Here is a 14,658-nt window from a genome sequence, read left to right on the forward strand (position 1 = left end):
TGGAGTTTTGTGAGCATTCAGATAGCCCCCTCTTCCCTAGGAATGAAGAGCAAGGTTTTAGAGGGAGTTTCAAATCTTCACTTACCCACAGAACATGAGAATATTGGTGGATAAGGGGTCTTCAGTTAAGGACACAGTCTGTTGTAAGCAAAGTTGCTCGCAGCCTCCATTAAACCCATCAGAACAATCAATTCCTTTGGTGAAGTCAAAACAACCAGAGCCATCCCTCATTGGTCTCAGACCCACAGGACACTGAAAACAAAAGAAAAGTTGCCAAAATTTAACTTTGAGCATTTGATAGCATTAACATTTAAATATTCACTTTTTACCTTTTAGAAACAGATCCTGTTTGCATCTGTTTGATGTGCAAGTCTGATCTGCAAGTGACTGGACATGTTTTGACTGATAACAACCATTTGCTCTTGACCTGTAATTCCACTTGAGGCAGCTGCTTCCGTGATGTCATGTGTGCACAAGATGACATCATCATCTTTACTGCCTTTTAGACCAGAACTTGGAGCAACAATATGCACCTCAAGGCCTTAATTCTTTACTCCCAGTTAAACAAGTAATGAGCCCTGGATTGAACCACAAAAGTCTGCAGAATCGTGATTGGAATAAAAACATGAAAATGCTGGAAGAACTCAGCAGGTTGTACAATGTCCAGAGAGGGCCTTATTTACCTTGAAGAAGTGCTCAGGCCCGAAAAGTCAGCTATATATCTTTACCTTCTATGAAGGCTGCAAAGCCTGCTGAGTTCCTCCAGCATTTCTATGTTTTACATAAATGAGATTTGGAGCAAATCATTTCAAAGATCAAAAATTACAGGGTCTTCACAGGGATTTATTTTTTCAATTTTAATTTTAACGATACAGCATGGTAGAAGGCCCTTCTTACAATTGTCTTGCTGCCAAAGTGCCACCCAATTTCACCCAATTAACCCACCAATCCCATCCATTTTTGGAGAGAGGGAGAGAACCTACACAGGTCCTGTACCTTCCCTGCCATTATCATACTCCTGAAATAACCTCATGCCGGTAAAAAAAATTGCCTTGGCTCTGTTCTGACTGATGTCTCTCTGTAACTCTATATTACCTTTATCACTGCTCCTCGTTACAGATGACAATAAAGTTGAACATGGCAACTCTCTTACTCCAACCTGCTGTCTGGTTGGCTGCAGATCGTGCTCGTCTATAGAATGTGGACTTCTAAAGAAACTATTCTGAAAATGCTCCATTATCTCCTAATCTAGGCCAGCCATTCTCAACCTATGCCCCACCCCCCTTACCCCTCATAAGGACACTACTCAAAGGTTATGGGCTCCCTCACTGCGAAGCAGTTAAATTTAGTTGGTTTCTTCTGTAATTCTTCTGACTACATAGAAAACATTAAAAAAAACATTTTATTATTTACACCCCCATCCCCAAATGTGCTGTGGCCCCCTGGAGGGCCCTATAGTTCCTGTTAAGAATGGCTGCTCTAGGCCACCTTTGACCATCTTATTTTTCAATTTCAATTTCTTTAAATCTTTAATTTAGACATACAGCATGTTAACAGGCCATTTTGGCCCACGTCCATGCCACCCAATTTATACCCAATTAACCTATACCCCCAGTACATTTTGAACTATGGGAGGAAACACCATACTGACATGGGGAGATCGTACAAACCCGTGACAGACAGCACGGGATTTGAACCCTGGTCCTGATCGCTGGTGCTGTAAAGGTGTTCCGCTAACCACTACACAAACTGTGCTGCCCCATATATCTTTGGACAAAGTAAAAGCCATCATCAAACCATTGTCACAAAACTAACAAAGGAATTTAAACATTACCCTCAAAAATATCAAAACGACAATCATCATAATGTTCTAAATAAAGTTCTCCAGTTCTTTCCATAAATACAATAGGCAACTCACAGTTTCCATGTGCTCAATAGCATCAGATTAAGAATAGTAAACTACTGAGCTTGTGTTACCCAGTCTTGTCATGTCAAGCTTTGTAGATCACTGATCAGGCAATTAATTACTTTTACACATGAACCTCCCATTGTGAAAAGTTGGCAAAAGAAGTGGATGCAGAAATTTGCCATATTTGTTGGATTAAAGCAGCATTGAGATGATAATGTGCTCAGTTTCAAGACAACAATGTCTGATCTTCTCATCAGTTCTCATCTCATTTATAACATTCAAATAACACAAATCAGAAATTCTAATATTGTTAGTTCAATGCGTCATAGATCTGTTTGGAAACAAAATGAGAGCAGGCCAATAAAAACCTGGAGCAATATGACATGTCATTTCCTGAAGAGAGAGTAACTGCACTTATTCATTTGAGTTAGTTCCTCATCACCGTGGTCATGCTTTCTTCTCTCTGTTACCTTCAGGCAGAAAGCACAGTAGCCAATTTGCACAAATCAAGGCTCAAACAAGTTTTCAAGGATAGGTATTGGGATTGTACCCCCAATCATCTTCAGTCTAGTGCCGACATGACAGAGCACATTCAACCCATATAGGGCTTCACATTGTTATGCCAACTAAATAACATTAGTTCCAAAGGTGCAGCACCCAGTCATGCCTGGACTGGAGTCTCCGCCTCTATTTTGAACTTATGTCGCAGGAATGAAACTATAACTGGGAACTTTCAAAGCCAAATGGAAGTGTCATGCGAAATGAGCCACGGGTCATGATTATACCTAAGCCCTTTATTAGCCTAATGGACTGATATTGCAGAAATCCACTGCTATGTGTGGAGGAAACATGGCCTCCCTGCCTCTCTGGAAATATATGTATTGTGGGTGGTCATATGTCCTCACTGCCTGAAACTTATTCAAAAGACACATCAACTGTCAATAAAGGTTGAACTCTGGCCATCCATTAGTGCACACCTTGACGTTGGCTAATTTAAATCACCTAGTGTAATTATATCACCATATAACAATTACAGCATAGGAACATGCCAAATTGGCCCTTCTTGTCCATGCCGAACACTTACTCCCACCAAACTCCACTGACCTACACTCAACCCATAACCTTTCATTCATTTCCCATCCATATACATATCCAAACTTCTCCTTAAATGCTAATATCAAGCTTGCCTACGTCACTTCATCTGGAAGCTTTTACCACACACTCATCATTCTCTGAGTATAGAAGTTCCCTCTCATGTTTCCTCTAAAGTTTGCCCCCAAACTCTCAACTCACATCCTCTCATTTGTATCTCTCCCTTTCTTAAAGGAAAAAAAATGCCTCTCCATATCAACTCTATCTATACTCCTAATAATTTTAAATACCTCAATCAAATCCCCTCTCAACCTTCTATGCTCCAAAGAATAAAGATTTAACTATTTAACCTTTCCCTATAAATTAGACCCTGTAACCCTGGCAACATTCTAGTAAATCTTCTCTGCATTCTCTCCAATTTGTTGATATCTTTCCAATACTTTGGTGACGAAAACTGCACACAATACTCCAAAATTAGCCTCACCAATGCCTTGTACAATTTTAACATAACATCCCAGCTCCTATACTCAATACTCTGATTTATAAAGGCTAACATACCACAAGCTTTCTTCACCACCCTATCCACATGTGACTTCAGCTTCAGGGAACTATGTACCATTATTTCTAGATCCCTCTGTTCTACTGCACTCCTCAATGCCCATGTATGTCCTGTTTTGATTAGCTCTACCAAAATGTAACATTTCACACTTAAACTCCATCTGCCATGTTTCACCCCCCCCCCTCTTCTAATTGGCCTAAATCCCTGTGCAAGCTTTGAAACCCTTCTTCATTATGCACAACTTCACCTCTCTTATTATCTCCCGTATACTTACTAATGCAATTTACCACCCCATCATCCAGATCATCAATGTACATGAGAAACAGTAATTGACCCAATACTGAACCCTGAGGCTCACCACTAGTCACCAGCTTCCAATCTGACAAACAGTTACCTATCACTACTCTCTGGCATCTCCCATTCAACCATTGTTGAATCCATTTTACTACTTCAATATTAATACCTAATAATTGAACTAACCTAACTAATCTTCCCTGAGGAACCTTATCAAAGGCCTTACTAAACTCCCTATATACTGTACAACATCCATTGCCTTACCCTCATTATCCTTCCTTGTAAACTCCTCAAAAAATTCAATAAGGTTTATTAAACATGATTTTCCCTTAACACATCCACATTGACTGTTCCTAGTCAAACCCTGCCTATCCAAATATTTATATTTCCCATCTCTAAGAATACTTTCCATTAACTTACCCACCACTGACATCAAAAGTTCAGGCCGATAATTAATAGATTTACTCCGAGCACCTTTTTTAAACAATGAAGCGACATGAGCTACCCTTCAATCCTCCGACACCATTCCCATTACTAATGACATTTTAAATAGAAGCACAGATTATCACTGTATATAACATCATTGCACAGCACATACTTTCTCTCTGCCTCATGGTCCAAGCCCTAGGCATCAATCTAAGCCAGGTTATTACTGTGGTATTGGGTGGAAGTGTCGCAGGTAATGTGTGCATTACACCGAAGTTGAGCCGTAGTATTGCAATAAATCAATTCTTGCAGAGAGCCACACCCCCGTTAGTACAAGGAACCAGGTATGTGTGCTCAAGTGTGTGAGCATGTCGAATATAGGTTCACTATTGTCGGAGTCTAACCTAGGTCCGAGGTGAACGTCTACATCGTTGCTTAAGTGAAATAGTAATTGAGTGTCATTTAACATTCTCTCCGGTTTGTCTCCCTTGTGTTAATAAAAGTTATGTGTAAATGTAACACTTGTGTCCAGACTAGTCTCTCTATGCATGCACCAAAATTGATGCTCTTCCCAATATGACATCTAACATGCCATGAATCCTCAGTGATTTTAGTCATTTGGGACCCCTCATGTTCCACATAAAATTTTACATTCTTCTGACATCTTTTTAAAGATAGTTTTTACTTATTCCTCCTCTCAGATCTTTTACCTAGACTCTCCCTTAAGGTCATGGCACAGCTCTAATTCTACATTATGTGTGAAAACATCTGAAGATTCGAGCTAACAGCAAGGAACTTACAACACAACATTGGCTAAATTATTTGGATGCACACAGTCATTAAAAACAAACTAAAAATCACCAGGAAGGTTTAAATTACAATTTTTGACATAGCGGATACCAGGATCAAAAGTTTTTTATTTAAAAAAAGTGAATTCATAGAACCTTTGAAGTTATGAGATTTGTATGAGATGTGGCAAAAAAATACAAATAGGTTTTTAAAATTTTTAAATTTAGATATTCATCACAGTGACAGGCCATTTTGGCCCAATTTACACTCAATTAACATAGACCCCTGGTACGTTTCGAACGATGGGAGGAAACTGGAACTCCGAGGGAAAATTCACACAGGCTCGGAGAAAATATGCAACTCCTTACAGACAGCACGGGAGCCGAACCCCGGTCCCAATCGCTGGCACTGTGAAGGTGTTGCGCTAACTGCTACACCAACTGTGCTGCCTCATTCTTGCATTTCTACAGGTGTACCACACAGAGAGCATTCTACAGGTGCACTGCAGAGAACATTCTGACTGGTTGCATCAATGACTGGGGTATAGTGGTGCTTCAGGAAAGCATCATCTAACATCAAGGGCACTCACCACCCAGGTCATTCCCTCTTCTCATTGCTACCATCAGGAAAGAAGTACAGGAGCCCAACAGTACAACACCAGCTTCATTCCCTCTGCCCTCAGATTTCTGAATGGACAATGAATCTATGTACACCACCTCACTTTTTTCTCTTTTTTGTACTACTTATCATGTTTTAAAATATTGTATTATGTAATTGTAATTTTTATAGTAATTCAGCACCTTGTTCTAAATACTGCTACTGCAAAACAACAAAGTTAATGACGCATCTTCATGACAACAGACCTGATAGTGATTCTGTGGGGTGTATTTGATGTATTTAAAATTAGTAGGAGCATAGATAGAGCTGATTTGGAGAGGCTTTTTTCCTTTAAAAAAAGGAGAGATACAAATGAGAGTATGCGACTTTAGAGTTCGGGGCAATAGTTTGGTCAGGGAGAACGAGGACGGGATAGAAAGGAGTTACAGGCAATTGGTCGCACTTGGACCATGGGAGATATACAAGTGTGTCAGGAACAAGAATGGTTATTTCAAATGCTGGGTTTTAGATGTTTCAGATGTTTCAGAAAGGACAGAGGGGGAAGCAAAAGAGGCGGGGGTGTGGCACTGCTGATCAGAAATAGAGTCACGGCTGTAGAAAAGGTGGACGTCATGGAGGGATTGTCTATGGAGTGTCTATGGGTGGAGATTAGGAACAGAAAGGGGTCACTAACTTTATTGGGTGTTTTTATAGGATCCTCAATATGAACAGTGATATTGAGGAGCAGATATGGAAACAGATCTCATCGTTGTGATGGGAGATCTTACTTCCCTAAATATCGATTGCATTTCCCTAGAGCAAGAGGTTCAGATGAGGTGGAGTTTGTAATCAGAAAGGTTTTTTGGGAAATGAACCTGGTCAGATGTCAGATCTCTCAATGGGAGAACATTTTGGAGAAAATTATCATAATTCTATCTCCTTTAAAATAGCATTGGAGAGTTAGGATTAGACACGTTAGAAAAGCATTTAATTATAGTAAGGGGAATTATTAGGCTATCAGGCAGGAAATTGGAGCTTAAATTGGGAATAAATGTTCTCATGGAAACGTATGGAAGAAATGCGGCGAATGTTCAGGTGATATTTGAGTAGAGTTCTGCATAGATACGCTCCAATGAGACAAGGATATTATGGTAGAGTATAGGAACTGTGGTGTACAAAGGTTGTAATAAATCTAGTCAAGATGAACGGAAAGCTTACAAAAGGTTCAAAGAGCTAGGTAATGTTAGAGATCTAGAAAATTATAAGGCTAACAGAAAGGAGTTTAAAAAGAAAATTAGGAGAGCCAAAAGGGGCAGAGAGAAGGCCTTGCTGGGCAGGATTAAGAAAAACCCCAAGGCATTCTACAAGTAAGTGAAGAGCAAGAGGATAAGACGTGAAAGAATAGGGCCTAGCAAGTGTAACCGGAGGAAATAGCAGAGGTGCTTAATGAATACTTTACTTTAGTATTCACTATGGAAAAGGATCCTGATGATTGTAGTGATGACTGGAAGCAGATTGAAAAGCTTGAGCATGTAGATATTAAGTGAGAGGGTGTGTTGGGGCTTTTGGAAAGCATCAAGTTAGATAAGTCGCCAGGACTAGATGAAATGTACCTCAGGCTACACTGACAGGTGAGGGAGGAGATTTCTGAGCCTCTGGCGATGATCTTTGAATCAGCAATGGGGACAGGAGGGGTTCCAGAGGATTGGAGAGTTGCAGATGTTGTTCCTTTATTCAAGTAAAGGAGTATAGATAGCCTGGGAAATTATACACCAGTGAGTCTTACTTCTATGGTTGGTAAGTTGATGGAGAAGATCCTGAGAGGCAGGATTTATGAACATTTGCAGAGGTATAATGTAATTAGGAATAGTCAGAATGACTTTATCAAGGACAGGTCATGCCTTAAGAGCCTGATTGAATTTTTGAGGATGTGACTAAGCACATTGATGAAGGTAGAGCAGTAGATGTAATATATATGGATTTCAGCAAGGCATTTGATAAGGTACTCCATGCAAGGCTTATGGAGAAAGTAAGGAGGCATGGGAGACAAGGGGACATTGTTTTGTGGATCCGAAACTGACTTGCCCACAGCAGGCAAGGAGTGGTTCTCCATGGGTCATATTCTGCACGGAAATTGGTGACCAGTTGTATGCCACAGGGATCTGTTCTGGGAACCTTCATGATTATTATAAATGACCTGGATAAGGAAGTGGAGAGATGGGTTAGTAAGTTTGCTGATGACACAAAGGTTGGGCTTTTGTGAATCATGTGGAGGGCTGTCAGAGGTTACAGCGGGACTCTGATAGGATGCAAAACTGGGCTGAGAAGTGGCAGATGGAGTTCAATCGCGATAAGGGTGAAATAGTTCATTTTGGTAGGTCAACTATGATGGCAGAATATAGTCTTAATGGTAAGACTCTTGGCAGTGTGGAAGTTCAGAGGGATTTTGGGGTCCAAGTCCATAGGACACTCAAAGCAGCTGCGCAGGTTGATTCCATGGAGGTAATGTTTCAGCTTTACATGACCCTGGTCAGACCCCACTTGGAGTACTGTGCTCAGTTCTGGTCACCTCATTACTGGAAGAATGTGGAAGCCATTGAAAGGGTACAGAGGAGATTTACAAGGATGCTATCTGGATTAGGGAGTATGCCTTATGAAAACAGATTGAGTGAGCTCGGCTTTTTCTCCTTGGATCGGCGGAGGATGAGTGGTGATCTGATAGAGGTGTATAAGATCATGAGAGGCATTGATAGTGTGGATAGTCAGAGGTTTTTTCCTAGGGCTGAAATAGTCATCACAAGAGGACACGGGTTTAAGGTGCTGGGGAGTAGGTTCAAGGGAGATGTCAGGGATAAGTTTTTTTTTTAACACAGAGAGTGCTGGGTGTGTGAAATTGGCTGCCAACAACGGTGGTGGAGGCAGATATGATAGGATCTTTTAAGAGACTTTTTGATAGGTACATGGAGGTTAGAAAAATAAAGGGCTATGGGTAAGCCTAGTAATTTCTAAGATAGGGACATGTTCAGCACAATTTTGAAAGCCAAAGGGCCTGTATTGTTTTAATGATATGGTTGTATGTACAGGCTGGCCCGCCCTCCTGATGACATCCTCTCCTAGCTCCTCCCTGGATCCTCCCATGTGACCCAGGCCATAAAGGTCGAGTCCCCTCTTCATTTCCCTAGCCTTAACCCGGGCCAGCAATCTCTAGTGTAATAAAGCCTATCATTCCCCTCAGTCTTTGTCTGTGTATTATTGGGGCAACTGGTAGCACCCAACAATTGCATTGTAGGTTTTCTCTAGGCTTCTAATATTCATACAATTGGGGTTTCTGCTACTCAACCAGAATATTAAAACAGACCCAATTTCCATCCACAGACAATCTTTAATCTCAGAGGTGATGGAAATATTTAACACCCTTTTTATAATGCAGAGCAGTTCCATAAACTAATCTTGTTCCAATGCCTGAGGATTTTGAGGCACGGTGTGTTCATTTTGTAAACTGATTCCAAACAACGGCTGTTGAAAGAGAGAAAAGCCTCACATCAATAAGCTTGTACAAGCATGGTTATTCAAAGCCAGTTTCATTATTGATCTTTGGCCAGTGACTTCGTTGCTTGGAGGCAGATGTAGTGAAAGTGAGTGGATTCACTTTGAACAATTTCTCTTGATCTCTCCACATTTTTCTTTTACAATTATTCTGAATCAAAGCAGCAATTGCTATGCATGGGCTTTATTGTGGCTTGAAAGCAGGATGTCAGAGTCAACATCAGATTCAGATTTTAGATTTATTTCAGAGTACACACATAACATCACATACAATGCTAAGATTCTTTTTTCCTGTGGGTGAGGCAGAATTACCATTTATAGGTAGTCCAAAGGAAAATGTACCCAACCTACATGTAAACAAATAAAAACTTTAAACAAACTGACTGCAATAGAGAGAAAAAAAATCAATGAAGTGCGAAAGTAAGAGTTCTTAAATGAGTCCCTGATTGTGCTTGTTTTTGAGGAGTCTGATGGTGGAGGGGTATTGGTGTCCCTGACCGCGATGCAGCCAGTCAGCACATTTTCCACCGCACATCTGTAGAAATTTGCCAGGGTTTCAAATGTCAAACCAAACCTCCACAAACTCCTGAGGAAGTAGAGGCACTGACGTGCTTTCTTCACGATGCCATATGTGTATTGTGTCCAGGAAAGATCCTCCAAGATAGTAACTAGCAAGAACTCACCCTCTCCACCACTGATCCCCAAAGATCGCCGGATCATACTCGTCTGGTTTTCCCTTCCTGAAGTCAACAATTAGTTCCTTCCTTTTGGTGACATTGATTGCAAGGTTGTTGTTAGTGCACCATTCAGCCAAGTTTTCGACTCATTGCTCCTTTTTATACAACCAACTACCATGGTATCATCAATGAATTTGGAGATGCTATTGTTGTCGTTCCAAACCACACAGCAATAGGTGCATAGTGAGTAGAGTAGGGAGCTGAGAATGCAGCCCTGTGGTGCTCTGGTACTGATAGAGATTGTGGAGCAGATGTTCTTTCCAATCTTCATTAACTGTGGTCTGAGCTAAGGAAATCCAAGATCCAATTGCACAGTGGAGTGTTAAGACACAGGTCTTGGAGTTTGTTGATCAGTTTTGACAGGATGCTGGTGTTAAATGTTGAACTGTAGTCAATAAAGAGTATCCTGATGTATGCATCTTTGTTGTCCAGGTGTTCCATGGGCTTTATGTAGAACCAGTAAGATAGCATCTGTCAGAGACTTGCTACTATGATAGGCAAATTGGAATGGATCCATGCTGCAGCTCAGACAGGAGCTGACATGCTTCAACACCAGTCTTTCAAACACTGTTGATGCTAGTCCCACTGGTTGATACTCATTTAAGGCAAGTTACCATACTGCCAATTTCTTTTTTGAGTCTCAATGCGACTTGATGTCAACCATGACTTACTACTTGTGGTGATATGTAATTACACCACTAGGTCACCAGGGGTCATCCCGGTGACCTTGTATATAAAGCAGTCCAGAGCTACAGTCTAGCCTTCCAGGTTCGTCTTGCAGAGACACAAGACCTCTTACTGTACATATTAGTTTATTAAAGCTGTTTTATACTCGCACTGCTGGTGTGGTTATTGTCAGTACAATTTAATAAACTAATAGGATAGCTACTAGAATGGAAGCTGCTTCTGCTCCAATACGCATTCCCGACCACCTGGAGACTCTTCCTGAAGAATGGAATCCGGGGACGACTAGCACCCACGTGAATCTGTGGACAGAGACGGCGAGGTATCACTGTACTGGAATCGTGGTAGAATGTGGGGAAGACCACAGAAGTATGATAGGGCAGGTAAGAAACTGCCAAGTGCCCTGCCAGCCCATGGGTTCGCTGGTACAGGCGCTGCCGACCATAAACCCCAGTCCGATCAGAAAGGGGCCATGACAAGCACAGGTGGAAGGATCTCCACAAGTCATGCTCCCGATCGCCACGTATGTGCAGAATTCCTGACCACTCCAGAGCCAGGTAAAACAGACACTGCTACCGTCACTCCCCCAGCAGCAGTTTCCCCTGTACCACAGAGACCTGACACTACCGCTGGGATCCCCCCTAAGCCTGCTGCAAATGTCCCAAAGCCAGAGACTCAGCCAACAGCCCCAAGCACCCAGGTTACTCCTCCAGCAGACACAAGCCCCACAGAGGCTCTACCAGCAGCTCCCAGTACCCCAGGGTCTACCCTTGCTACACCTAAGAGACCAGAGACTGCGGCTTAGCCATGTGCTGCGACCAGACTGGCTAGAGCTCAAACCCAGAAATCCCGGAGCCGGCACGCACTTCGGCTGCTGGCAGAGGTGCTTTCTGAATTACGTGGAGGATGCTGAGGCATCGGATAAAGAGCTATTAATGCTGCTGTTAGCACAGCTGGGAGACCACCCTTACTCCCTTATACAGGATGCCACGTCCTAGCAAGAGGCAATGAGCACTTTAGAGAGGCATTACAGTAAGGGGCATAGTGAACTCCACTCCCGGTACAGGCTCATGACCAGGTCACAACAAGTAGGAGAGTCTGCCAGAGACATTATACTCTCTCTGAAAGACCTGGCGAGAGGCTGCAACTTTAAAGTAGTATCAGCTCAGGAGTATGCGGAGGACCTTATTAGGGATAGAATTGTTGTGGACATACAGTCCACTGAGACAACAATGGCGTGAAGCAAGGCTGTGTTCTCGCACCAACACTCTTTTCAATCTTCTTCAGCATGATGCTGAACCAAGCCATGAAAGACCCCAACAATGAAGACGCTGTTTACATCCGGTACCGCACGGATGGCAGTCTCTTCAATCTGAGGCACCTGCAAGCTCACACCAAGACACAAGAGAAACTTGTCTGTGAACTACTCTTTGCAGACAATGCCGCTTTAGTTGCCCATTCAGAGCCAGCTCTTCAGCGCTTGACGTCCTGCTTTGCGGAAACTGCCAAAATGTTTGGCCTGGAAGTCAGCCTGAAGAAAACTGAGGTCCTCCATCAGCCAGCTCCCCACCATGACTACCAGCCCCCCCACATCTCCATCGGGCACACAAAACTCAAAACGGTCAACCAGTTTACCTATCTCGGCTGCACCATTTCATCAGATGCAAGGATCGACAATGAGATAGACAACAGACTCGCCAAGGCAAATAGTGCCTTTGGAAGACTACACAAAAGAGTCTGGAAAAACAACCAACTGAAAAACCTCACAAAGATAAGCATATACAGTGCCGTTGTCATACCCACACTCCTGTTCGGCTCCGAATCATGGGTCCTCTACCGGCATCACCTACGGCTCCTAGAACGCTTCCACCAGCGTTGTCTCCGCTCCATCCTCAACATCCATTGGAGCGCTTTCATCCCTAACGTCGAAGTACTCGAGATGGCAGAGGTCGACAGCATCGAGTCCACACTGCTGAAGATCCAGCTGCGCTGGATGGGTCACGTCTCCAGAATGGAGGACCATCGCCTTCCCAAGATCGTGTTATATGGCGAGCTCTCCACTGGCCACCATGACAGAGGTGCACCAAAGAAAAGGTACAAGGACTGCCTAAAGAAATCTCTTGGTGCCTGCCACATTGACCACCGCCAGTGGGCTGATATCGCCTCAAACTGTGCATCTTGGCGCCTCACAGTTTGGCAGGCAGCAACTTCCTTTGAAGAAGACCGCAGAGCCCACCTCACTGACAAAAGGCAAAGGAGGAAAAACCCAACACCCAACCCCAACCAACCAATTTTCCCCTGCAGCCGCTGCAACCGTGTCTGCCTGTCCCGCATCGGACTTGTCAGCCACAAACGAGCCTGCAGCTGACGTGGACTTTTACCCCCTCCATAAATCTTCGTCCGCGAAGCCAAGCCAAAGAAGAAGAACAGTCCACTGAGACAAGACGACATCGATTGCTGGAGAAAGGAATGGTGAGGCTAGATGAGGCAGAGACTATTGCAGAAGCTTTAGAAAACACCAGGAAAGAATTGGAGGAGTACTCACAGGGCCCTGGGGCTGGGACAAACGTCACACTGCTGGACTCTCCAGCCCCATGGAAAGAAAAGTATGCTGCCTCACAGGAATCCACAGCAGCAGCAGCACCTTGAGGGTCCCAAGGGCTTTTCCTGTGGACAAAGAAAGCACCCCAGAGCCCTCAGCCCTGCCAGAGAAAAATGTCTGTTCCAACTGTGGAAAAAGTGGGCATTATGCAAAAGTCTGCAGAAGCCCCAAGGCCACAGCCAAGACCCATTCTCATGCTAATGAGAGGTGGGAATGCTCTTCTTTCTCCACAGACAAACAGAAGAAGAAGAATGCCATGTGCAGCCGGCCATCTTGGACAAATGCAACAAAGCAGAGAACACAGTCTTCAGGACATGAATATGACGCCGAGTACTATCGGATGGAAGGACACGAAGGACACGCCAGACTTGCTTCCCTACGCATAAATCAGGCGAGTCCACACAATTTATCTGATGCCACTGTGTTCATCAAAATTAATGATGTGAGGGTAAATTGCTTAATAGATAGTGGAAGCAATGAAAGTTTTATTGACCAGGGGTTAGTCAACCACCTTGCCCTCCCCCATGCCTGAGTGAGCACCGGATCCTGTTAGCAACCAGCAGACTCGTGGCTGAGGTTAAACAGTTTTGCAGGGTTACTCTAGAAATCCAGGGCACAAAATATGAAGGGTTCAAATTATTAGTACTCCCTCACCTCTGTGCCCCAGTACTATTGGTTTTAGATTTTCATTGCCAGTTAGAAAGCATTACAATACTGCACAACAGGCCTCACCCCCCACTACGCCTTACAAAGAAACAACACTGCAGCCTGTCTGTCCTGAACATAGAACCCCCTCCGCTGTTCACACACATGACCCCAGAATGCACATCAATAGCCACAAAGAACAGGAGGTACAGTTCAAGGGACAGAGCCTTCATTAGAACAGAGGTCAGCAGGCTTCTACAGGAGGGTATCATAGAGCAGAGCACCAGCCCCTGGAGAGCCCAGGTGGTTGTAGTAAAGTCAGGAGAAAAACTGCATGGTAGTGGATTACAGCCAGACAATCAACAAATGTACACAACTAGATGTCAACCCCCTGCCATGCATAGCAGACATGGTCAACAACATTGTGCAGTATAAGGTGTTCTCCACCTGAAGGCAGCATACCACCAACTGCCCATTAGAAACAGCGATCACATTTACAAGACATTTGAGGCAGATAGCAGGCTGTATCAATTTCTGCGACTCCCCTTCAGTGTCACCAATGGAGTGTTCCTGTTTCAGAGAGAAATTGACCAAATAGTAGATGACTTCCAACTGAAACCGGTGTTCCCCTACTTAGACAATGTGACAACATGTGGCCACACTCAGGAGGATCATGACACAAATTTAAAATGCTTCTTCCAGGCAGCCGAGGGAAGGAACCTAACATACAACAGGGACAAATGCGTCTTTAGCGCCAGGAAATTGCCAATCCTGGGCG

At 43.4% G+C, this 14,658-nt stretch overlaps 1 protein-coding gene across 19 annotated transcripts in view; it reads right to left on the reverse strand.

Annotated features, from left to right (window-relative positions):
* LOC138760976 (astrotactin-2-like) overlaps positions 1-14,658 on the reverse strand; it is a 1,981,947-nt gene that overhangs the window by 856,003 nt on the left and 1,111,286 nt on the right. For all 19 annotated transcript variants that reach the window (XM_069932424.1, XM_069932434.1, XM_069932420.1 and 16 more), the window contains one exon: positions 86-252. In XM_069932424.1, coding sequence (XP_069788525.1) covers positions 86-252 — 167 coding nt within the window. The remainder of the gene's footprint in view (positions 1-85; positions 253-14,658) is intronic.

This window comes from Narcine bancroftii, chromosome 1 (assembly GCF_036971445.1).
Source record: "Narcine bancroftii isolate sNarBan1 chromosome 1, sNarBan1.hap1, whole genome shotgun sequence".
NCBI lineage: Eukaryota > Metazoa > Chordata > Chondrichthyes > Torpediniformes > Narcinidae > Narcine > Narcine bancroftii.